Source organism: Lissotriton helveticus, chromosome 11 (genome assembly GCF_964261635.1).
Source record: "Lissotriton helveticus chromosome 11, aLisHel1.1, whole genome shotgun sequence".
NCBI lineage: Eukaryota > Metazoa > Chordata > Amphibia > Caudata > Salamandridae > Lissotriton > Lissotriton helveticus.
Window position 1 is genome coordinate 195,325,715 of NC_136072.1, and position 25,297 is coordinate 195,351,011.

Consider the following 25,297-nt stretch of genomic DNA (forward strand, 5'->3'; position numbering starts at 1 on the left):
GGTCTTGGGCAGGGTTTAAAGTGGGATAAAAAATTGGGGGGAGGGGGGTCTCTCATAGGGGTATGGACATTGCAATTAAGGGCATGGCCTAAAAACACATAAGCTAAAAATATGTCCTTAACTTAGTGTGCCACCCGACTGTTATTTTGCTGCATCTATCATTGCATCCAGATATGTAATATGACAAGTACCATTACACCTACAACAAGCCAGGACTGTTGGCTTTCTCAATGGTTGTTAAGCACCTAGGATAAATAATCACCAACTAAGGCTTCGTTGAATATGACAATGAAAATGCTTCACTTCTGACATGATGAGACTGTGAAAGAACTATAACAAGTCTCTTTGAAGTAACATCAAATGCGGTGAAGAGCAGCTGCAAAGTTTAGATTTGTTTTTTCACCCTGAAGGTGAGGGCTAGAGAGCCCGATAGGGATCCGTCTGGGCACCGCTTTTTAGAACTGTCGGTGCTGAGCCCCGGCAGGACCCGGCCCACTTAAAGCCCTGTTCTCGGGATGCTATAGTTTATACATGGTCTGCAAAGGACGAGTAACGTTACATGTAGAAGGTGCTACGTCAAAGTGCAAAGCCCCGCGGCATGCGTGGAGTAAGCGAGGAGATGCCAATGGGTGGGCGAAGAGGGCCGTTTCTTGGTCGTGACAGCCACCTCGGGAGGCGGGCCGGAGGAGGGCCGGAGAGCCGTGTGTGCGCTCTGTTGCATAAGAGCAGCGGACTCTCGCAGGGCTCCCGAGGAGTCTGTCTGAGGAGTTCGGTCGCCGGCAGCAGCTCACGGACGTCTCTCTTCTGGTACCTTGGCACAGCGACCCTCCCTCCGCCCAACCATGCAGGGGTACCTCTGCCTCTCCGCCCTCTGCGGGCTCCTGTCCCTGTGCGCCGCCGGGTTACTGCCGTTCCCCTTCAAGTCGGACTCAGTCCTGGACATCCCCACGTCCCACAGACATGCCCGGCAGACGGCCAGGGTGGCCGTCCACTATCTAAACTATCTCGCCGCTTCGCCCAACAACTTGGTGATCCTGAGGGAGGTGACCAAGGCCACAGTGAAGGTAAGCTGTGCACCTGCTGACCCGAGGGGGCGGGGGGCTCCCTAGGGCTACGGTGAAGCCAAGATATTCGTGTCTCATATGAGCCAGAGGATGGGGAACTGAGAAAAGTGTCTGGCGGTGCCCCTTGTCCCAGGGCCTCTTCTGGAGACCCCCCCCCCCCCCCCCCCCGCCCAGGGCTCTGCTTCTGGCGGCTTTCCATCTGCACTGGTCCATTTAGAGAGCAATTCTCTCATCCAATCTTCATTTTCGGCGAGTATCCAAGCTCTGAAAGTACTTTCTGGCGTCCCTCCTACGTCATATTTCTTCTGCTGTTTTCTTCTCACTTCAAGGAAATTTTAATGTATTTATTTTCTCTTCTCACGGGTCTACTTTCCTGAGCATATATCCACTTTTGGAAACCTTTCCCTCTAGTGGCATGTGTGCTGAAGGACGCATTTCTCACAAGTCCACTTCATGGAGCCTTTCCCCGGTCACAAGTCCCAGCCATGGCCCCTTTCCCTGCGCGCAGGAAAGCGTTCGCCAGGCTTTCCCCGGGCACGTATCCACTTTAAAGCGCCTTTCTCCGTTCCCAGTGTGCTTTATGACAAATTATGCAGTGTTTAATTTGAGGGGTGCCTCCCACTGCTCAGCGTTGGCACTTAATTTTCAGAACCTGCTCTAATGACAGTTCCGAACTTCCGACAAAGCCTGTCTAATTTTGAGATGAGCACAAATAAAGTGTTGAATACGTCTGTATACAGTGGAGAAAAAATATATGAAAAATACTTGCAGCTCACACCATTAGAACACCTTTGAGTGGCCTGGAATAGTCTGAATCGTCATACTGATGGGAGAGCGTGGTTAGTTGAGTTGGTACTGTCATTTGCAGTGTTGGCTAGAGGAATGGGTGGTGCAGGCTGCAGTTGCCTCCCGAGAAGATCACTGGCTCTTATGTTTTTACAAATTAAGCACTGAAATTATGAGACACTGCTGAGAGGTCTGTTTTAAGAAGCACTAGGCTGATCAGTTCCTCGGTAGAGAACCTTTCCGACTCCCATTTGAGGGGCATTTCCCGCGTTGACAAGTCTGTTTTTTTTTGTCTATGCAAATATCTGCTTCAGAAAGCTTTCACCACCTGCATGCCTAGCTACGGGAGCCTTCACTACACTTAGGTCAACTTTAAGGAGACTTTCCCTGTTCACAAGTCCGCTTTAGACAGCCCCTTGCTCACACGTGTGCATCATGGAGCTTTTTCCCGCGTGTAAGTTTGATTTAGTGATCATTTTATTTGCCCACAAGCAGTGCTTGAAATGGAAAAAATAGAAGTTCAGTTACTCTGAACCAGAGTACCTGCTTGTTTCCTGAGAAGTGCTGGTATTCTCCAATTAAAGGTATTGCATTTCTATTGAAAAGTGCTGGTACTCTCCCTCTCAAAATAAAAAAAGTGCCAGTACCCTGTACCGGACAGTACCGGCTCATTTAAAGCACTGCTCACAAGATCTCTACGGAAGCCTTTCCAAGCTCACGCCTTCAGAGTGACTTTGATGACCAACAGCGCCCAGAAGTGGGGGCATTTAAAGTGTAGGAGCGACCAGCCACCTAACATTCTAAAGTATCCGCAGCACAAGGAAAGTGCGGAAGGACATTTAGCCAGACACGCAGCCGGGCACATTCAGGGAGCTTGGAATCTCTCTCATAGAGGTCACTATGAATGTGTGTAGCAACGCACTCGTGATTCGTGACGCAAATACAGTTCAAATGTCTCGCTGACCAACCTTGGTGTGCAAAGATAGGAAGCAAAGCTAAGAAAGGGGCACAGATCATACAATGCATGTCTTCTAATGCCTAAATACAGTTTTGAAAATGAGTCCCGTGTATGTATTGGTTTTATGACACATCTTAGGCATCTAAAGCGTGACAGAAAACGCACAGAAAACGTAGGCCCTGCTAAAGAAGTTGACTGAGGCCTACTTCTGCTTTACATGTATGAGTAAACTAAACTTGTGTAACTTGCATATGATCGGGTTTAAAGCGAACATTTCATTCCATATTTTTTTCATGCAGTTTCTTTCCTCCTATCAGTATTCTTACCCTGTACACGTCAACCCTTCATTGACACACAATACGAGATTTTTAGATTGTTTTTCGCTCTTGACACTAATTTTCACTCAATTTCCGACAGGCCATTTTCTGTGTAAATCTTTTGTTCCACAATCTATCTCACATGCATTACACGTTGTGTGTCTGTGAGTGCCCCGAAGACTGTGTCTTTGTGCTGTTCACACACCATATGTGGGTGCTTTTATTGCACAAAATTCAGAAGGGTACATAGAGAAGTGTAGCTGGATAGCGTGTGAATGATGGGGAAGTTTTTCACCAAGGTGTTATGAGTGACATCAAATAGGCAACGAGAGCAAAGTTCGTGTCCTCTGTCATGCCAGTAACCCCAAAGTGAAAAAACATCACAGTTACTCATATTTTCACCAATCTATAGTTTTTTGTTCTACATGACCCTCCCAAATCATCTGACCCTGCGCCCAACATATAGGCCGGGGAGTGGAGCATTGAGGTAGCTATATGTAATATGTAAAAATAAAAACGTAAAAACTGGGCCTCTTTACTCTGCACACTGCACAACCCTCGAGATACCCCCTCCTACCCCAAATAAAAAAAATACCTCGCCTCCTCGTACCTCCCACCCTCTGAAAATGCATCTTCTTTCCAAATCCAGATATAAAAATATACCTGGCCCCCTACCACCCATCCATATCACCCTCTGCATATACCTACCAAACAAGAAAAATATACCTGGCCCCCTACCACCCATCCATATCACCCTCTGCATATACCTACCAAACAAGAAAAATATACCTGGCCCCCTGCCACCCATCCATACCACCCTCTGCATAAACCCCCCAAACAAGAAAATTATACCTGGCCCCTGCCACCCATTCATACCACCCTCTGCATATACCCCCAAACAAGAAAAATATACCGTGCCCCTTGCCACTCATCCATACCCCCCTCTGCATATACCCCCAAACAAGAACAATATACCTGGCCTCTTGACACCCATCCAAGTCCCACTCTGCATTTAACCCCATACAAAAAAATATACCTGGCTCTTCTGGTACCCACCCATACCACCCTCTGCATAGACCCCACCAAAATAAGAGAAATATACCTGGCCTCCTGACACCCATGCATACCAACCTCTGCATATACCCCCCCCCCCCCAAACAAGAAAAATATTCCTGGTCTCCTGCCACCCATCCATACCACCCTCTGCATATACCCCCAAACAAGAAAATATACCTGGCCTCTTGCCACCCATCCATACCACCCTCTGCATATACCCCCACCCCAAACAAGAAAAATATACCTGGTCTCCTGCCACCCATCCATACCACCCTCTGCATATACCCCCAAACAAGAAAATATACCTGGCCTCCTGCCACCCATGCATACCACCCTCTGCATATACCCCCACCCCAAACAAGAAAAATATACCTGGCCTCATGCCACCCATCCATGCCACCCATCCATACCACCCTCTGCATTTACCCCCAAACAAGAAAAATATACCTGGCCTCTTGCCACCCATCCATACCACCCTCTGCATATACACCCCAAAGAAGAACAAGCATTGGCATAGCCAATAGGTCTCGCCTTTGGTGCCTTATGTGTTTAGCCAGAACTTTTGGCTATGTTGTAGAGCATTTTGGCTGCTGTGCATCATGTTGAAAAGTTATAATAAAAAGTGTTAAGCGTTTTTGTTACCTTTAAACAAACTAAGATGACATTATATACAACTGAACAACCTGATTAAAAAAGATTTTAACATGAAAAATGTCTTCCAGTTTTTTTGTACTTGCACTGCTGGCAACTTCTTCCTGCCTGTTCTCATGCTTGTTTGTTATTAATTTTTTTTGTTAAGGGGGAGCGGGACATAAATAACGGGGGAGTGGAGTTTGGAAAACAGTAATTTAATTAGAACACGAGCAGCAGACGCTAGGGGAGAATCAACAGATGCCAGATTCCCAGGGCAGACTGATGTGGTGCTTAGTTGATGTTTAGGTGATGCTTAGGTGGTTCGCTGATGCAAAATGGTGGTGGTGAGTGATGTTTGGTGCTCAGGTGGTGCCAGTATATGGTGTGAATTGGAGGTACGTTGTGGATTGTGGAGTTGAAATATGTTGTTTGGTGTGCAATTATGTGGTATGTATTGGAAATGGGTGGAGTTGAACTGTGTGGCCTGGAACTGTGGTGTTGAGTGAAATTATGCTTAGTGAAATTGTGTCATGGTGTGGAGTGCATTTATGTTGATTGGTGGTATGTGGCATAGAGTGCATTTATGTGGAGTGTATTTATGTTGCATTGAGTAGAGTGTAATTATGTGGTGTGTAATTATGTGGCACTGAGTGGTATAATGTGGAGTGTATTTCCGTTGCATTGAATATAGTCTAATTGTGATGTATGATTATGTGGTACTGAGTGGTATTATGTGGAGTGTATTTATGTTGCATTCTGTAGAGTGTAATTACGTGGTGTGTAATCATGTGGTACTGAGTGGTATTATGTGGAGTGTATTTATATTGCATTGAGTCGAGTGTTATTATGTGGCGTGTAATTAAGTGGTACTGAGTGATATTGTGTGGAGTGTATGTTGCATTCAGTAGAGTGTAATTATGTGGCTTGTAATTATGTAGCACTGAGTGGTATTATTTGGAGTGTATGTTGCATTGAGTGCAGTGTAATTATGTAGCATATAAATATGTGGCACTGCCTGGTATTATGTGGAGTGTATTTATGTTGCATTGAGTACAGCTTTTACTTCAGTGTTAAGTGCTACAAAGTGCTGGAAAAGTCCAGTCTTCATCAATTTTAGCATATTTACTGATTACTGTATTACTATCTATAATTCACATCTCAACAAAACATTATAATGGATGTTAAATAGAACCTGCTGAAAACAGTGGAGGGGCACGTTCAGAGGACTCTTCACAAGAATCTAAAAATATACAGTGATATCATCAAAAGCAAAAAAGGAAGTGTGTGCACAGACTTTACAAGCAACCAGAACACTCCATATGCTCTTTCTGCCAGCAACACATAGTGCAAGTCTTAACAAAGCAGGGGGTCTCCGTCAGTTCTTATAGCCCTTAACTGAGTCTGTTTATAAACATTCTTAATGTTTACAGATAAACTAAAGAAATAAGGAGATTGTGAGGGAGAAGATTCAATTTCATTCCAGTTCAGCAATCAAGATACTTCCAGTGCACACTTGACGCGCTAAAGGTAGCAATAGAAAGCAGAGAAGGCTAACCCCAGGGTGCGGTACATTGATAGCGACTGAAACACAGCGGAACAAGGTATTGCTAAATCTGTGTCTCTTCTATAGACAAGGGGCACAATGTAGAGGGCAATATGGAATGGAACGAAATCCTCAAATTAACTCCATGACTCGAAGTCCACACCATTTATATGCGATTGGTTGAAAAAGCTTTATTCGAGTTATACACTCATAAAAGCACAAACATACAATTTAAAATTCATACATTTAAAATACATTATAATTAAAATTCATATTTCATACACATGAGATACATTTTAGACAGTTGTGCAAGCTTTGACAAAAATAGTTTTTTTAAAATTAATGTGAAATTTAGTGCATATTGAGAGATAGAGCCCTCCTCCTAATAGACCATGCCCACCCCAAGTATTTTGCTGTTCCCAGCACTATAGGCATTTCGGTGGAGGTACAAATAATCCTCAACCCCTCGACCCCACTTAATTAATACCCCAAGGTTTCTACAAACTGGGGCTAGCCATTCTCTCCTAGGGTTTGCATAGGCCTCACACAGAAATAAGAAGTGTGTAATGCTTTCATTTAGGGCACCACATACCGGGCAACACGAGCTATTGGTACTCCTCCATCTGCCCGTCAATGACCTCAATGGGAGAGAACCTGACCGTAGCTGGAAAAATAACTTCCTATCTATCGGGACAGTTATACTGTCCCAATACTGTTCTAGTACAGGTCTCATTTTTATTTCCATAAATCTACCCCCCATTGTTTCTGCATGTGTACTCCTCCAGAGCTTTTGTTCTATATAATCCCAATATATGGCCTTAATTATGTTTTTGCTTGGGAATACTTCCCCAGCCGGATTTTCCCAAAGGTTAGAGAGACCGAGCTCAACAAGAACCACCCTGAGCGTCTTCAACCATGATATTTTGTGGAATATATCTGATTTAACTAGGGCTAAAAACCCATCAGCATAGTGTCGGATCTCTGGGGTCGTCCACAGTCGTCTCCAATAAAGGATAGGCCTTAATCGGGCGCGGTCACTAACCAGTCTCCTCCCTAAATCCAAGCCAAGTGGTATTAATGGTGTGCTCTGGGGGAGGCTCGTTATTCCCCTCAAGAACCTATTCTCTGATATTTGTAGGGCGGGGAGCCTCTCAAAACCCCATACTTCTGCCCCATACAAGGCTGCACCCAGGGCTTTAGCACCATAGACCATGAGGACCGGTTTTACAGGCCGAATTTTTGATTTCACTTGTTCTGCCCGGAGCGCCCCTGAAATCTGCTGGTGTCTCAGTACCGCCTTCTCAATATGTCGTGACCAGCCTGGCTTGCTTGAAATCTCTACCCCTAGGTAAGTAAAAACATTTACTACCTCAAGCTCGATATTATTCAGAGATACCCTTGGTTGGGATCGGCGCCTTTGACCAAAAACCATCAACTTTGTTTTGCTAGGATTAACTTCGAGACCATGTTCCCCGCAAAACATATCAAATATATTCAGGGCGCGCTGGAGTCCTGCTGGGGTTTTGGATACAATAAGGGTATCGTCAGTGAACATCAGGATAGGGACCCTGATGCCCGCTAGCGATGGTGCATCCACACTTGCATCCAACATCTTATTCACGATACCATTGATAAACAGGGAGAAGAGCAGGGGTGCCATTGCACATCCCTGCCGTACACCCCGTCCAACAGGAAAATTAACGGTACATTCCCCATTACTCCCCCACTGGACTTTGGCAAAGTTGCTTTCGTGAAGACGCATTATAAGAGTAAGCAACTCAAGTGGGACCCCTGTTTTTTTCAGGACTGCCCAAAGCTTACTCCTTGGCACCAGGTCGAAGGCAGCCCTCAAGTCTACAAATGCGACATAAAGGCTGCCCTCGCCCAGGAGTACAGTCCCCCACCGCAACATAGTAAATCGAAATATTTGATCAACCGTGCTGGTTGCCCGCCTAAAGCCTGCCTGATAGGGGGAGAGGGCATTGTTCTCGTCTACCCAATCCATAAGTTTATTGACCACCATCTTCCCAACCACTTTTTGGATAGTGGCAATCAAACTTATCGGCCTGTAATTGGCCGGGAGTGACCGATCACCCTTCTTATATATCGGTATAATTATTGCCCCCTTCCATATTTCTGGGATTTCAGCCCCTTTAGCTAGAGCATTCCCCAGTGAGGTCACATACCTAGCCCACCGTACCTTGTCGTGCTTAAAAATATCTGAGGGAATCCCATCTAAGCCTGGTGCTTTCCCCCCTTGTAGGGTTGAAATTACCAGTTCTGCTTCTTTGTTTGAAAACAGGTTTCCCTTGCAAAATACCACTGGAATAGGTTCTATTGCCACAATATCCCTGTTTTCTGCATACTGGGGTTTAAAATACTCAACCCATGATGCCGCATTAACATTGTTATCTGGGCTATTAGGGGTACCACCTCGGCCCCACTTCACAATTTGCCAAAAAAGTCTAGAATTTCTTGACCCGGAAGCTTCAAGCAACTCTTCCCAATATTCCTCATCCCACTTTTTCTTGGCCTTGCGGATACTAACATTGTAGTGTTTCCTTGCTATACTAATCAAACCCTTGTCTCTGCTTTTAAGTGCCCTACCCAATTCCAATCTGGCTGACCTGCACTGTTTGTTGAACCACCTCGCCATTTTAACTGGGGCTTTTCTATTTACCTTATCTAATCTAGTAAAATGGGGTTTTATAAGAGAAAAGAACGTATCGTGTATAGCTGTTATTAAGGAGGAACCAGGTGTTACGGGATTTATTATCTCCATGGCTGCAATTGCTTTATCCACCTCTGAGTCTATGTAATCCATGGAAGCCACATTTGCCAACACATTTGGCCATTTAACTCTTCGTGTATCATTGGCCATAACCGGTACAACTTCGCTACGCGGCTCTGGATTGTCAGGCGTGACCCTCCACCAGGAATGGGTGACACAAAGGGGATTATGATCACTTTCTAATCTACCCTCAATTTCCATATCACCCACCCCACACCATAAATTAAGGCTACAAATGACATAGTCTATTCTACTTTTACTATGACCATTGTCAAATGTACAATTGCCTCCCTGGTCGCTCTTTGTCCTTCCATTGAGGGCCCTCAAGCCATATTCCAAACATAACGCATTCAATAGCAATATATCTTTTGTCCACCGCTTAACTGGTACAAGATTCAGGTTTGGGACACCCCATTGGACATCTTCCTCCTGCCCTAGTGGATGTTCAGTATTTTCCAACGGCTCGAAGGTCCTATTAAAGTCGCCAGCCATAACCACTCTATTTCCCAGGGACTGCGATTCTAGAAAGGAGGATAGAGCCTCTAGGGTAGGGGAATTCCCAGTACTCATACCCCTAGCATAGATATTGTATATGTCTATCACACCCCCCTTGTCTGGTGATATTCTGAGTAGTTGTATATCCTTGCAACCCAGGTCAAGCACTTTTATTTTAACTTGTAAAGTTTGCTTGATCCAAACTGTTAAGCCTCCCATAGGTCTGCCCCTTGGGCCTCTACTCGCTGGTATACAAAAATTTAAATAGCCTGGGAGGAAAATTGGGTCGCAAGCCCATGTCTCCTGGAATAAACACATTTCAAACCCGTTGACAAAATCTATCCAATTTTGTGACAACAATCTAGTACACAGCCCTGCAATATTCCACGAAAGGAACCTCCCCGTGGTATTGCTATTATAGCTCCCCACATTGATGGCTGGCATAGACGCGCGTGGTTGGTCAAGCTCTCGCAGTTGCATTCCTCTTCTATAACAGTGTCCACACAATTACCAACCCTGCCCTCAATGACACCCGTATCTAATAAAAGCCTTGATTCACCCACCATATTTCCCATACATATCATGCTATCCCTTCTCACATTTCCATATTCCCTATTGATGGTCGCTCCATTTGGACTTGATGTTACATCCCTTGTTATTGCCAGTGATTTCTCTGGGTTATTCTCCCTAGCCACAATACCCACATTTACAATTGGATCTGCCGGTCTCCGTCAACATCCCCACCTCAAATTTCCCAACCCATCATGAGGATTGCACGGTTGCCCATAACAGACATTTAGTTGTGGGATAGGAACTTGGAAAGGGTTGATCTCTGCCAAAGGAAAGAAACTGAATCTCCCTGGCTCGTGATTCCCACCAAAAAGAGCGTCCACAGGTCTTGGATAAAAAAAAGTGAGGTCCACAATACCAATCCCACCACTGCTAGTACTCCAACCAGGTCTCGTGATCAGTCCTACCACCCTCGGATCTTGGAAGTTAATTATGATACATTCACCCCCCAGTTGTTTCAGGGTACTGCCTATCCAGTTAACCCTTCTAGCCCCGATGATCAATCCATCCACTTCCCCAGGTAGAGGTCTGTTAACCCTTAACCAATGCATAACCTTATTTTTAACATTTCATAGGTTTCTCTTTGCCCTAGAAGTAAGGGAGGAACATTGGTAAGGATAGCCACATAGGGATAGGAGTCAGGGGTAAGTTGTATCGGGGGTATCCTAGTCGGAAGTTTTGTCACATAGGGTATTGGTTGGCTTTGTTCCTGGACAACAGAGCATGGTGGGGCAACATTCTTTGGTACCATGGGAGCCTTATTTCCCACTAGTATATTACTTCCATCACTTGCAAGGCCACCTCTATTTGGCACTTTTGGAGCATGGGACTTATATGTTCCAACACTATTTTTACCTAGATTTTTATCATTGCTTGCCAAAGGACCATGGCTGGTTGTCGAAGTACTTTGCAGGGGTAAAGTATTAGTAATGACAGGGGTGGCATTCTTTGGCAAATCTTTTCTACCTTTGACTACAGTGCTCTGGGGCTTGGTCTTCCCACAATTACTATTAGTTAGAGCAGTTGATTGGTCATTGGTAGTCTTACTACTTTGACCTTTTCCCTGAGAGCTACTCGCAATACTCGCAGTAGGAGGTTGTAAAACAACCGGCGGGACACCCACATCTCGCTCAACTGGTTGTTGGGTGTTCATATTTCCTCCCGTTTTGAGGCAAGACTTAATTAGAGATTTGGTAGAAAAAAAATTATCTAAGCTCGCCTGCTCTAGATGGTTCAATTGTTCAGCTAGCTTTTTAAGTCTATCCTCAAAGGGGTTTAAGAGGGACCGTATTAATTTCTCCACTTCTAGAAGGAATTGTGGCTTGGGTGTTGGTGTCCCAGGGGATGCTATGACAATGGGATCTGGACCTGATGGTAATGGTATCCCAGAGGATACGATTGTTACGGGATCCAAGCCTAATGAAACAACTTCTCCCTCGCCCGCCGGTAGCCCAATAGGGTTATCCCCAGTAATATGACGGCTCAGTTTCATATGTTTTTTGGGGGGTTTTAGGAACTGGCCTTTCTTTGCAATAACACCCCTTTTCCTTTTTGTGCAAGGTTTAGGTTTTATAGCATGTGCTAGAACACTGGGTTGAGTTGTAAAATGTTGCCCAGTGGGTGAGTTGGTTGAAACACCGGGGGACTTTGCAGGCAAAGTAGTGGTTACTATTTCTAAAGGAAAGGTATCCAATGACTCATTTACTGGGAGTAAAAGATTTGAAATGTTGTGTACAGCAGGGAGCAAGATAGATGATAAAGGGGTTACCAATGAGGGGAAACTTTGGCTTTTACGTTTTTCAAGAGGGGTTTTCAACAATTCTATGGACAACCTACGCCCCACACATCTTTCTGCCAAGGCAATTTCCCTGTCGATGTCCTGGGGCAGCCGTTTAAAATAGGTATCTAGGGGGCCCATAACAGCTGCTTCCGCTTCACCCACCAACGGCAGCAAAGTGGATGTGTTTACAGAACAGGCCATGTAGATAACCCCTAGGCACCACTATATATAACGACAAGTAAAATTAATGTCGCAACTATATTAACTTGCTTACAGTACCAGTGCGGCAAATATCAATGGGATGGCCCAGCCCGGCCTCCCTCGGCCCCGGACGGCCACAGACGGTCCCGCCCTTGTCCCGGGCTTCTCCCGGCTGCTCCCGCGCAGCGGGATTGGCTATAACTAAAATAGGGGCTCTGGGTAAATAGGAGGTGCGGTCAGGGAGAGCGGCCCAGCTGGTGTAACTCCGGGCTAGCAGCGCTCCTGGGTAATGTAGTCCCAGTGCAGCGCTACACTCGCTCGCAGCCCTGATAACACCACACGCCTCCCGGTATGATGGCAAAGTCCTTCAGATGACAGCGAGTTGCCCCCCCATGAAGCGGGACCCGCGAAGCGGGTTCCGCAAGAGGTAGCAGGAAACTGGAACAGCACAAATCCAAACGTGGTCAGAGTCAGCAAAGCGTCCCCATTTATATGCTTCGCTCCACCTACGCCCACCTTACATCCATCTCTCCAATTACCCCAATCCTGCTGGCATCAATGCGACCTTCAGTCACATCATAGACCATATAATTTTGACCCCTGGGAAAATGTTTGCGAGTACCAGTGTTTAAATCACCACTAAAAACAGATTGTCACACCCAAATGGGCCAAAAGACGAGGCCTATTGTATTTGCCAATGCTCGTTTATATACCTGTTCGTATCACACATGCTGTTTATAAGCTCTGTAAGTAACAACTTGCTATTACATCATCTAATTGTAATCAGATGTAATGGCAGTCGCTCCCCATTGGGTGCTAGGGACACAGACGGCCTGTCATGAGGCTCCAGTCCAAACTCAAGCAAAAGTGCAACTCCGGGGGATAGTACCGTAAAGTGGGACAGAGGGCATTCCCCACTCTGACTGCAGTGCTTAGAAAACCCTTCAAGGAGCAAGATGTTTTTCGCCAGAGATAAGAAAGTGTGCTGGGACACAGACGACCTGCCATGAGGATCCAAGCTCGAGCAAAAGTGCAATTCCAGGGGATAGTACCGTAAAGTGGGACAGAGGGCATTCCCCACTCTGATTGCAGCGTTTAGAAAACACTTCAAGGAGCAAGACTTTTTTTCGCCAGAGATACGAAAGTAGTATATTTGGAAGCATGTTACATGCTGGTTTAGAGTCCACTCTACACACACACGCCTGCCATGCCAACACCCTGCTGCTAGGGAGGAGAGGGACACGGTTTCCAATTTTACCGGGATGTGTTTCCATTGCCCTAAGTATTTAAATAGAGGTTTGCTGGCTGCCAGAAGCATTTCACACATGAATGAACTGCACAGAATTCAAAGATTGAAATATAGTGTAAGATGTCTGCCCAGGGTTCTTTGGCGCTAGCAACAAAATATCCCGGTTTACAGTGGTCATCGATGACCCTGTGTACCGTGCCTTCTCCCCAGCAGGAACATAACATTCGTGTTTTCCTGGCACACGCGTGGATTCAAAATAAACAATTGCCCTGTACATCACGTTTGGAGATCTATCAAGCTGGCGTATGTGGGCTTTTTAAATACCTCATTAGGCAGCCTGCACAGCTTGTTGATGCGGCTGTCTGGCCAGTGGGATTGTTGCTGACTTCTGCTTAAAAGCAGGATGTGCTGTTTGGTGGTAAACACGTTTTAGAACAGATTTGGTAAACAGTGCAGCTCGCGCGTCTCGCGCACATTGGCATGTCTGGTGGAGGCGGATGCTGCTGCACAAGTCCAGTAAGTCGCTGCTTTGTCATTCCGTTTTCAGGTCTATCGTCTTCCCCTTAAAGCACGAAAGGTGAATTCAGGAGCACCTGTTCATTAAGGACTGTACCCCCCCCTTCTTAGAATCTTACTCAAATACCACTTTCAACTCGTTACCCGTTGGGTTTAATTTTCCACAGCACAGTTTGGGGAAGTCCTAGGCCGGTAGCCCCTTGAAGTGGTTCGCAGCCTCCATAAAACACAATCTCACCTGAGGTCATTGGGTATTTTACATATTGCATCTCATTACTTATTATGTCCCACTATTACTTATTAAATACTTAAACACAAGTGGAGCCTTAATCGCGCTGAAAGTGAAAAAAAATAGCCAGGGCCGGCACAAGCTCTATCAGGTCAATAGCGGGAGATTAAAAAAAAGCACTCACACGAGCATGTGTTTTGAGTTTAAAGCCCTTACTAAAAGCCTCGCAGGGCAGCGCATGCATGCTGGCTCAGGCGAGACCTAAAAATATACCTGGCCTTCCATCCATCCAACCCACCCTCTGCATATACCCCCCAAACAAAAAGATATACCTGGCCTCTTGCCACCCATCCATACCACCCTCTTCATATACCCCCAAACAAGAAAAATATACCTGGCCTCCTGCCACCCATCCATACCACCCTCTGCATATACCCCTCAAACAAGAAAAATATACCTGGTCTCCTGCCACCCATCCATACCACCCTCTGCATATAGCCCCAAACAAGAAAAATATACCTGGCCTCTTGCCACCCATCCATACCACCCTCTGTTTATACCCCACCCTCAAACAAAAAAATATACTTGGCCTCCTGCCACCCATCCATACCACCCTCTGCATATGCCCCCAAACAAGAAAAATATACCTGGCCTCCTGCCACCCATGCATACCACCCCCTGCATATACCCCCACCCCAAACAAGAAATATATACCTGGTCTCCTGCCACCCATTCATACCACCCTCTGTATATACCCCTTTCCAAACAATAAAAGTATACCTGGCCTCCTGGTACCCATCCATACCACCCTCTGCATATACCCCCAAACAAGAAAACTATATCTGGTCTCCTGCCACTTATCCATACCTCCCTCTGCATATACCCCCCAAACAAGAATAATATACCTGGCCTCTTGCCACCCATCCATAACACACTCTGCATGTACCCCCCCCCCCCAACAAGAAAAATATACATGGCCTCCAGCCATCCATCCATACCATCCTTTTCATATACCCCCAAACAAGAAAAATAGACCTGGCCTCTTGCCACCCATCCATACCACCCTCTGCATATACCCCCAAACAAGAAAAATATACCTGGCCTCTTGCCACCCATCCATACCACCCTCTGTATATACCCCCTTCCAAACAATAAAAGTATACCTGGCCTCCTGGCACCCATCCTTACCACTGTCTGCATATACCCCCAAACAAGAAAACTATATCTGGTCTCCTGCCACTCATCCATACCACCCTCTGCATATACCCCCAAACAAGAAAAATATACCTGGCCTCTTGCCACCCATCGGTAAACATCGTTTACAACGATGTTTTCACAACGCGGTACCTTTACACCGCGGCTGTGACAACGCAAGTCGTTGCCACGACTTGCGCTGGAGGGCGCTCAAGGTCTAAAAATAGTTAATTTACTATCCTAACACCTTCCCTAGGGTCCACGGGGACTGGTGTTAGAATAGTAAATTAAACTATTCGAAATCCGCGCCCCCCCAACGCAAGTCGTGGTAATGACTTGCGTTGTCACGGCCGCGTTGTAAAGGTATGCATTGTGACGGTACGCGTTGTACCGTCATATATCCCACCCATCCATACCACCCTCTATATATACCCCACCCTCAAACAAGAAAAATATACCTGGCCTCCTGCCACCCATCCATACCACCCTCTGTATATACCCCCCAAAAATCAAAAGATTCTTAGCTTCCAGCCACCCATCCATACCACCCTCTGCATATACCCCCAGCCACCAACCTCTTCCATCTTCTGCAAACCCAACCCAGAATGGCAAATTTGAAGGGAAAAAAAGCAGAGCTCTATCACCACCTTGACAAACGGCTTGGTAATAAAATTGTTGGTAGTAAATTTACAAATCTTTTAGTGAATTTGGATACAAGAATAGTCTTCGGAAGCTGCAAAAGTAACAGATTTCCACAAATACTCCCAATCGTAGGTAGTTACTGATGCTTAAATGTAATGTGGTACATTTATGAATGTGTAAAAGCTTAGCAAATATGTTTATGTCTTTACTAATGTTGCTTGTTGTGGATAGATATTTACTCCTACCCTTGAGAGGAAAACATTTCTGACCTTATTATGTGTAAGAACAGTTCAGTAAACACTATAATAATGCCACAAGGTCACCGGTTTGCAGGTGGACACCACGGGCCATATTATCAAGAAAGGGCGATACATTATCGCCGCTTTTATCGGCAGGAAACTGCTGCTAAAGCGGCGATAATGGGCTTGGTAATATGCCCTTGTGAATTCCCATAGAAGCCCAGGTTAACACCAGAACCTGGGCTTCTACGGGAATTCACAAGGGCATATTATCAAGCCCATTATCGCCGCTTTAGCGGCAGTTTCCTGCCGATAAAAGTGGCGATAATGCCTCGCCCTTTCTTGATAATATGGCCCCAAATTCTGATGGCCTTTCCACCCTGGAGTATACAAAGAAGTGATGGATGGAATGCTTGGATTAATCTCAGTCACTGTTATTACTGTGGGCTGGTTGTATGACAGAGGCACACATGGCTAAACCACGTATGCCTCTACAATGCATCCCAAACTACGAATGCACCTGAACAACGCATTCCTTTACCACGCATGCCTTTACCACACAATTCCGTTGTAAAGGCATAAAGGCATGATTGTTAAAGGGATGTTTAGTAAATCTCACACCTCAGCCCCTTCACCCTGAGCCCTAAAACCCGCCCCGCCCTATAAACAACCCAATAAGCCCTATAAACTATCCCCACCCCTAAAACTGACCCTGCTCCTATGGGAACAGTCCAGCCCAAATAAGGGGAAAACTGGTCTTGCGTTGCTTGTTTCCGGTTCAGGTAGGACCTAGCCTGGGAGTTCAGACAGGACTGTTCCCATTGGAGCAGAGTCAAGACCGATATGCTGATTTTATTTTGGTGAAATTCTGAAGGCCCAAACATTGCAACCATGCTAATAGCCATGCACGTGCAACAGTACTCATTCCGTTGTGGTTGCTGGACCATCCACAGGTCATGTTGCCTAAATGGCCAAATAAACCAAAAAAAAAACAAATATGCAAAGGAAGCACACCATAAGTGTTCCTATTGTTATGCATTAGTCTACTTCAACAATATCATTCACTTTGGGGCAATCCCTCTTGTAAGAATTCAAATCGATAACCAGTAAAAAGTCTACTCCGCATTTAACAAATCGTAGACTTTATTGAAAAATCAGCCCAGTTAATGCGTTTCTTTCTGTCATTAGAACTTCATCAGGGCTATGCCTGTTAAACTCATGCTGTGGGACTTCTCCAAACACGTGAATCAAGTTTGTGGCTGATTCCTCATTTCTTTCTTTTACCATCCACTCAAGTATTGGGAAATCTTGAAGTCCACCAAGCGTGTGTCGTCAATTGCAGCTCTTACCACTATTTGAGACTACTGTTTGTAATTGTACTGCAAGATAAAATTTCCCTATCCAATTAGAGTAAACCTTCTGGCATCACCGCAATGTCTGTAACTGCATTCTACCAGCATGCTTGATGGATTGGATGGGAACATTTTCAGGAGGGATTCCTCCAAAGAGAATGATATTGTGGAAAGAGACCCCAAGGGCTGGGCCCTCTCCCACTTGTATCCAGGGTAAAGAACAGTTAAGCTGCAGATCCACAAAAACTGCAAATACCCTACTTTCCCAAGGTCCCAAGTAAGCATTTGCAATTGGGTTTTCTCTAGACCCTGCTGGTGTGCTCTAGGTGAATGAGTGCTCAACCCCAAGTGTGCTCAGAAGGTTATGGTCCACTGGCTGATATTAGACTGTACTCCCTTTACCCTTAAACCTGCAAAACTGGACACTTGGAAACTTAATGAGAACTTTTCCTCCAGAGAACCTTCGGAGACTGGAACCGAAGCCAAAGCCATAGCCACCAATGTTGGATTGCCCGTTGGACTCCACAGGCAGGTTTCCCTCACTGAAAGAATTTCGACTTCTAGAACAGTTTCTATGTCTGAACGTAGAGGAACTTTACTGACGTCATCATTGAATAGCATCCAACCTCCAACAAGACCTTCCTGGGCACAAAATCCAGACTTTGCTCGCACTGAGTTTTCTGGCCATTAACAATAAGCATGCCAAGCTTACAGCCGGCATCAAGGTTCCCACTGAGGACCTGCAATTTACCTGGCTGCCATTGTCAATTCAATTCAATTCAATTCATAAACTTTATTCGATTCACGTAAGAATCATAAAAGTCAATTAATACATTTCAGAACATACTTTAAAATTCATTTAGAAGCAGTTTTTAAATTTGTACAGTAAATTAATAACATACATTGATTAATAGGGATAGTTATGGCCCATTGCTTATTCGATCAGGTTCAAATAATCATGAAAAATAAAGCAACAGTATACATGAGCAACAAAACTGATACTGGGAGCCAAAATTAGCTATTCCGTTTTCTGATCATGAGTGACACACGCTGCCATTGTCAAGCCCTCAATCGGATCCATCTTGCAGCCCAAACCAGCTGCCGACCCATTCATGAGAACTTTTCTCCAGAAAATCTTTTAAGTCAGAAGGTAAACGTTCGACTGGGACAAACCTGGTCGCTCTATCTAACCGCTAGGCCTCAATTTTTTAATTGGACCTGGTCTAGCGTGAGTAGATAACCGCCACTGGCACGTTGCACTATTAGGTGCTCTTTTGACTTAAAAGTTCTAAAAATCATATCTCCGGTTTCTTGCAGCAGATTGTTGGTGTTTTATTGTCTTTGTTTATTAAATTTTACTCTAATTATATACATTGGGTTGAGGGAGGTGACCTAGTGCTGCTGTATCCATATATTGGTGGTCTAAGATTTGTGAGACAACTATAGCTGTTTCTGCCAGAATCAAGAAAGAGAGTAATAGAGGTTACTGATTTATTATTTTTAATGTCATGTCATGAAGGCTGATAGCCAGAAACCGGTCCTTGGATGCTTGATTCCGGTCTGGGAAAGACATGGCTTGGTAGTTCGGACTGGACTGTTCCCATGAGGCACTGGGTCAGAGCTGATTTGCATATAGCCAGTGTCTCACCCAGGGTGGTGTGGAGTGCAAAAAAACGATGGATTTAGGCCCAGATCCTTGTACTGGGGTGAATGTATGACATTGTTCTACATTCTGTCCATCAACTGTGTTTTTTGCAATTTTCACCCCGAGTGTGCTGGGGATGCTCAGACGTGAGTCCCAGGCTCTCCACACCACTGGAGTCAAACTATCCAGGCTGAATGAAGGCTGATAGCCAGAAACCTGTCCTTGGATGCTTGATTCCGGTCTGGGAAAGACATGGCTTGGTAGTTCGGACTGGACTGTTCCCATGAGGCACAGGGTCAGAGCTGATTTGCATATAGCCAGTGTCTAACCCAGGGTGGTGTGGAGTGCAAAAAAACGATGGATTTAGGCCCAGATCCTTGTACTGGGGTGAATGTATGACATTGTTCTACATTCTGTCCATCAACTGTGTTTTTTGCAATTTTCACCTCATGTCTGAAAATATGACATGGAGGTTTTCATCTGTCACATTTTCATGCTTCAGTGCTCTGATGTCTCGAATGCCATGACCACAACTCTCTGATCCAGAGAGACTTAAAAACTGGCTATCAGTGGAAGATAGAATAATATTTAACATTTGTGGACAAACACAAAAAAGTGATTCATCTGAGTCCCCTCCTCTTATCTGGTCATACTGCTTACGACTCATGGTAGACAGAAGGGCCTTAGGAGCACATACTCACTCTGGTTGTAAAATCCTAATTTTAAAACCTGCACGATGTGAAGCACTCTTGTCAGGGGCTGCAACTAACGTTTGGAAATTTGCCTCCACAAATATGAAGTGAATAGCAACTATTTAACCATTAACTATTTAACTATTTAATTCTGGGTGATTTTAATTTTCCCCTAGAAGATCAGGAGAACAAAGATACTGCGCAGCTCATTGATGATTTACAAATCTTGGGACTGCAGCAACTAGTGAAGGGCCCAACACATCAAGCCGGACATACGCTGGATGGTTTGTTTACTAACAACCCCGACATCATGATGGTGGATGTTCTGCCATTAGCATGGACTGATCACAAAGCTATCATCTTCACCATAAAATCACGGACCCCCAATCCCCCTCAATGTAGACCAAGAAATAGGATAGGAATTAGGCCATGGAAAAACGCAGATATTCCGCGGTTCATGGATATTCTGACCTCCTCCCCACTTACAGGTTCCAATAGTCCGGATGTATTAACAGCCTAGTTCCAAGACTGGATCCAGAATGCGGCTAATCAGGTGGCCCCGGAGAAATTTATTTTCTCTAACAGAACCTCCCCTTCTGCAAAATGGTTTACGGAGGAGCTTAGGCTACATAGACAACATTGTAGGAACTTGGAGAGGCGGTGGCGCAAGCAGTATTGCCCTGTAGCAAAGCAATCTTATAAAGATGCTCTGGCAATTTATAAAAAGGCCATCACTACGCAAAAAAAGGCTTTCTTCTCCACTCAAATTGAGACTTCTCACAATTCAGCGAGAGAGCTGTTTTCGGTGGTAAACACTTTGTCCAACCCCCCATCAGGACCTGGGATTGAACCCTCACAAACCTTATGTGACTCTTTGGCTACGTTCTTCTCCACTAAGGTTGCGGATATTTACTCTTCCTTTACCGTAAACACTAGAGGAGAGAACAGGGAGACAAGTCATCAAGCTCATAGTGGATATGCCATCTTCCCCTCCTTTCAGCCAGTCACTATTGACAAGGTTAGCAGGCTCATTGCCATCACCAAGGCAGGCTCTCCGCTCGACCCATGTCCCCCGATGGTGATGAACGCCATAAATGAGGCAATCTCTTCCCCTCTCACGGATATATGCAATGCTATATTCCAAACTGGCATATATCCAGTTGGCTGGAAGAATGCGGTTATAAAACCTCTGCTAAAAAAACCATCTCTGGACCCTGCAGTCTCAGCCAATTACAGACCAATTGCGGGTCTTCCTTTCCCAGCAAAAGTCTGTGAAGCCCTAATGAACCACCAGCTCTCGGAGTTCGTCGACTCTCATAATCTCTTAGACGATACTCAGTTTGGGTTCAGAAAGGGCCATGGGACCGAGACTGCACTTATAAAGGCATCTGATGAAATTAGATCCATCATGGACCAAGGAGGAGCAGCAGTCCTTATACTCTTGGACCTGTCCGCGGCCTTTGACACGGTCGATCATGCAATCTTGATCGACCGTGTCACAGCCCTAGGGATTGTCGATATGGCAAGAGATCTTATCTCATCTTTTTTGAACAATCGCACGCAGACAGTAAGGTTGGGCAACTTTTACTCTCCTGTTTCCGCAACCCCATGTGGGGTCCCCCAGGGCTCCTCGCTAAGTCCGACGCTGTTTAATATCTATGTAGCGGACTTAGCGAGGATAATAAAAAATCATGGGTTGCGTCTGACGTCCTACGCAGACGACACCCAATTAGTCCTGGCAGTGCATAAAGATGGTCCAGTGGTGGCAGCAAAATTTCAAGAAGCAATGCTGGTCGTTTGCGCCTGGATGTCAACAAATTGTCTGAAACTTAATTCAGATAAGACCGAGGTCATGACCTTTGGCAACCTATCCCCTGAATGGTCACCCATCTGGTGGCCCAGCCAGATGGGCCCCCCGCCTGTTCCTGTTGCCAAGGTCAGAAACCTGGGAGTCATTTTTGACAGTAAACTGGTTTTCAATCATCACGTAAATAAGGTAGTGTCATCTGCCTTTTATGTTTTGAAGAAAATAAGGAAACTCATGCCCTATCTCCCAGTATCAGCAGGGAAAACCCTTATCACAACTTTGGTATTTTCGAAAATGGACTATGGGAATGCCCTCTTTCTGAATACTCAAAAACAAGTCCTACTGAAGCTTCAGTCTATACAGAACGCGGCAGCCAGAATTTTGCTTGGTATCCCCCGACGCCATCCGACAACCATAGCAATTCGACAGCTTCATTGGCTAAAAGTGGAAAACCGCATCAAATTCAAGGCATTATGTATTGCCTACAAAGCTATACATAATACAGGACCTAGGTTTCTACGAGAGGCTTTCCAATTGTACACCCCAAAAAGACAGCTCAGATCCGCAAATATATACATGCTCCCAGTCCCTCGAACTAAAACAGTGACTTGGGGAGATAGGCGTTTCATGGTAGCTGCACCCAAGCTATGGAACACCATCCCTCTCAGCATTAAAACCGCCCCCAACTTGGTAGGCTTCCGTAAGCTTCTTAAGACATGGTTATTTGACCAGTAAGCCGGTGTGTATTTGGTCCTTATCTGATTAACCACATGCGCCGAGACACCCAAGGGTAATTGTTGCGCAAAAAAAAAATCTCAAATAAATAAATAAATAAATAAATAAACTCCTAGCAGTAAGGAAACTAATAAAAGTGCTCGTTTCCATCTCCACCCAGACTACTCTGACCTTCTGAAGATCTCCAGGAACTCAGTATCTACTATAGAGTCTGTTGTTGTTTATTGCTGTTCAAAAAATGATCACTCCTAGTTTGCCGCAAAGCTGTTGTAATGTACTGCTGGTTTAATTATTACTGGTGGTATTACTGTTAATGCATTTATAAGTTGTGGCCTCGTTTTGTTGTAATTATTGGAAGTACTGTTTTGAATGTGGCTGTCGAGGATTGGAAATGTTACCTGTTTATTGTGGTTTTTTAAAAAAAAACGTATTTGATCTTACCTATTTTATTGTGTTTTCTGTACTTTTATGGATACCTCTGGTATAAGAATAACGTTTTTTAATTGAATCGAATCCTAATGCATTTATAAATTATGGCCTTATGATGTCTGATGCGTGTGTTAGCCTGTTCTGGTGCCACTGTCAAATCCTGGTTAACTAGCGTTCTTGAGTTGATGATTTGCATATACAAGTAAAGGCGGTGTTGGATCTACCTTTTGCGCAGAGGGATCTTTTACATTGCACAATAAAGTAAAGTTTCGACTTTATTTTGACTACGCCTGATGGTCTTCACCTGGCTTTACGAAACCACAAAAGCACACTAACTTCTCTTATGTGCAGTCATGTTTTAGAAAATTATGAGCATTAATATAGAATGAAATTAAATACTTATAAATCGATATTAAGGGCAAAGTTAGATGGCTATGCTTACATGGAAGTGAGTTAAAGGCAGAAGGATAAACTTGCAAATAAACAATACCCACTGAAAAGTAAACACACTTTTAGGTCGTGGCTGCAGGTGATCTTTCAACTTATGTCTAGATTTCTATAACAGGATAGTGCTTTGATTGGTCTACTTGGTTAATTGAAAGGAATGGAAATATATTTTATAAAACGAAGAGAGATTAGTTTAAGGAGCTCTTAGTGATTCATTTGTAAAACAAATAAGTGCCATGGCCCTCGTCAGGAGGCCACTGTAGCTTGCACCACGCATTGCCCCTGACAGTGCTGCCAATGACAGTATTTACAAAACTACCAACCCAACACTCCTACGAGTATGAAACTTCAGACTATTCCAGGCCCCCAAGGCCATAAGTATGGCCGTTAAGAATGACTTGGGCGGCAGGTAATAGTCATTTGTAATGTAAATCAAATTAAGAATTGACTGTTGTTGTGATCATCTCAGACAGCCCCAACTTGTGGCAGACTCTCCCAAGCGCTGGTGTTGACAATTAAGTGCTGGTGTTGAGCACCGGAAACCACCGGCTCAAATTAAGAACTGCTTAGTGCCGAATGTGAAGTCAGCAGCAAACATTCACAAAGCCAATCGGACTTTCTTTAATGCAGGATGATGTGAGAACGCTTACAAAGCCTTGCATATTAAAGGCAAACCCACTGTCTTTGCCATTTCCCAAAAATCCAAGGGCTCGTTTTGTGTCAGTTATTTGCCATTTCCCACTATCTTTCCACAGATGGGTGGTTTACCTTGCTGTCTATAAACAATGCAGGTGTTTTGTTTTACACATCGTCACTTTTACGCCGCCGGTGCGTCACTTTTTGTGACGCGCCAGCAGCGTAAATAATGTGCCTTGTTGCACCATATTTACAAAATGACGCATCTAGGTAGATGCCTCACTTTGTAAACCCCTGCGCCACATTATACCTGCACCAGGTATAATGTATGCAGGGGGGGCGTTCTCCCGCAAAAAGCCTCGTAGAAGTGACGCAGTGAAATCTATGAGATTTCACTGCGTCACTTCTAGGACGTCGTTGCGTCAAAATCTTGCGCCTGCCTCACAGCAGGCGTAAGACTGACGCAAGCCCTTTCACATGGGGCTTGCCCCATGTGAAAGGATGCATTGCTGGAGTTGCGTCACTTTTGTGACACACTCCAGCAATGCGTCACTTTTGCACTTACAGATACGTCAGAAATACTGACGTATCTGTAACTCCTTGCGACATGATGCGTCATACTGTAAATATGACGCATCAGGTATGTCGCAAGGAGTGCGCACTGAGAAGTGACGCATCGCTGCTTTCATGCAGCGATGCGTCACTTTTCATAAATGAGGCCCCAAGAATGTAAGGGTGAGCTTGGAAAGGACTGTGGGTACGTAGTTATCACGCACAGTTGCACGTATGCCTCTGGCATGATATCTGTATACCCATAGTGCTTTGTAAACTCACCCAGACATTCAAGGCAGTAGCCAGCAAATTAAAATTCCCACATTTTGATCCATTCCTCGAATGCCATTGGGTGACCAAAGAGAGTAAGCCCTGCACACTCTAGATGAGGGCCCTTAATAACCCCTTCCGTTCATCTTTAAGCCTTTCATGTGCACATCCATCTATCCATCTTTTCATAGTTTCATCCATCCTTTCAACATTCCATCCATCTACCCTTTCATCATTAGTTTTCCATCCATCCATCCTTCCGCTCACACTTCCAAACATTCATACATACTTTTACCCACCCACCCATCCATTCATCCAGCCATTCTGCTTCATCCATCCACCAATTCACCCTCCTTTTATCAATCCAGCAAGCCGTCCTTCTGCATCTCAGTCCAGGAGACCATTCATCAATTCATCCATTCATCCAGACTTTTATCATTCCAGCCACTTTATTTCTCTCACTCATGCA

At 44.9% G+C, this 25,297-nt stretch overlaps 1 protein-coding gene across 1 annotated transcript in view; it reads left to right on the forward strand.

The window, feature by feature from the left end:
• The first annotated feature begins 706 nt into the window (after positions 1–706).
• LOC144792162 (retinoic acid receptor responder protein 1-like) overlaps positions 707–25,297 on the forward strand; it is a 69,327-nt gene continuing 44,736 nt past the window's right edge. The window contains exon 1 of the mRNA XM_078667055.1: positions 707–1,064. Within this exon, the coding sequence (XP_078523181.1) occupies positions 843–1,064 (222 nt within the window). The 5' untranslated portion in view covers positions 707–842. The remainder of the gene's footprint in view (positions 1,065–25,297) is intronic.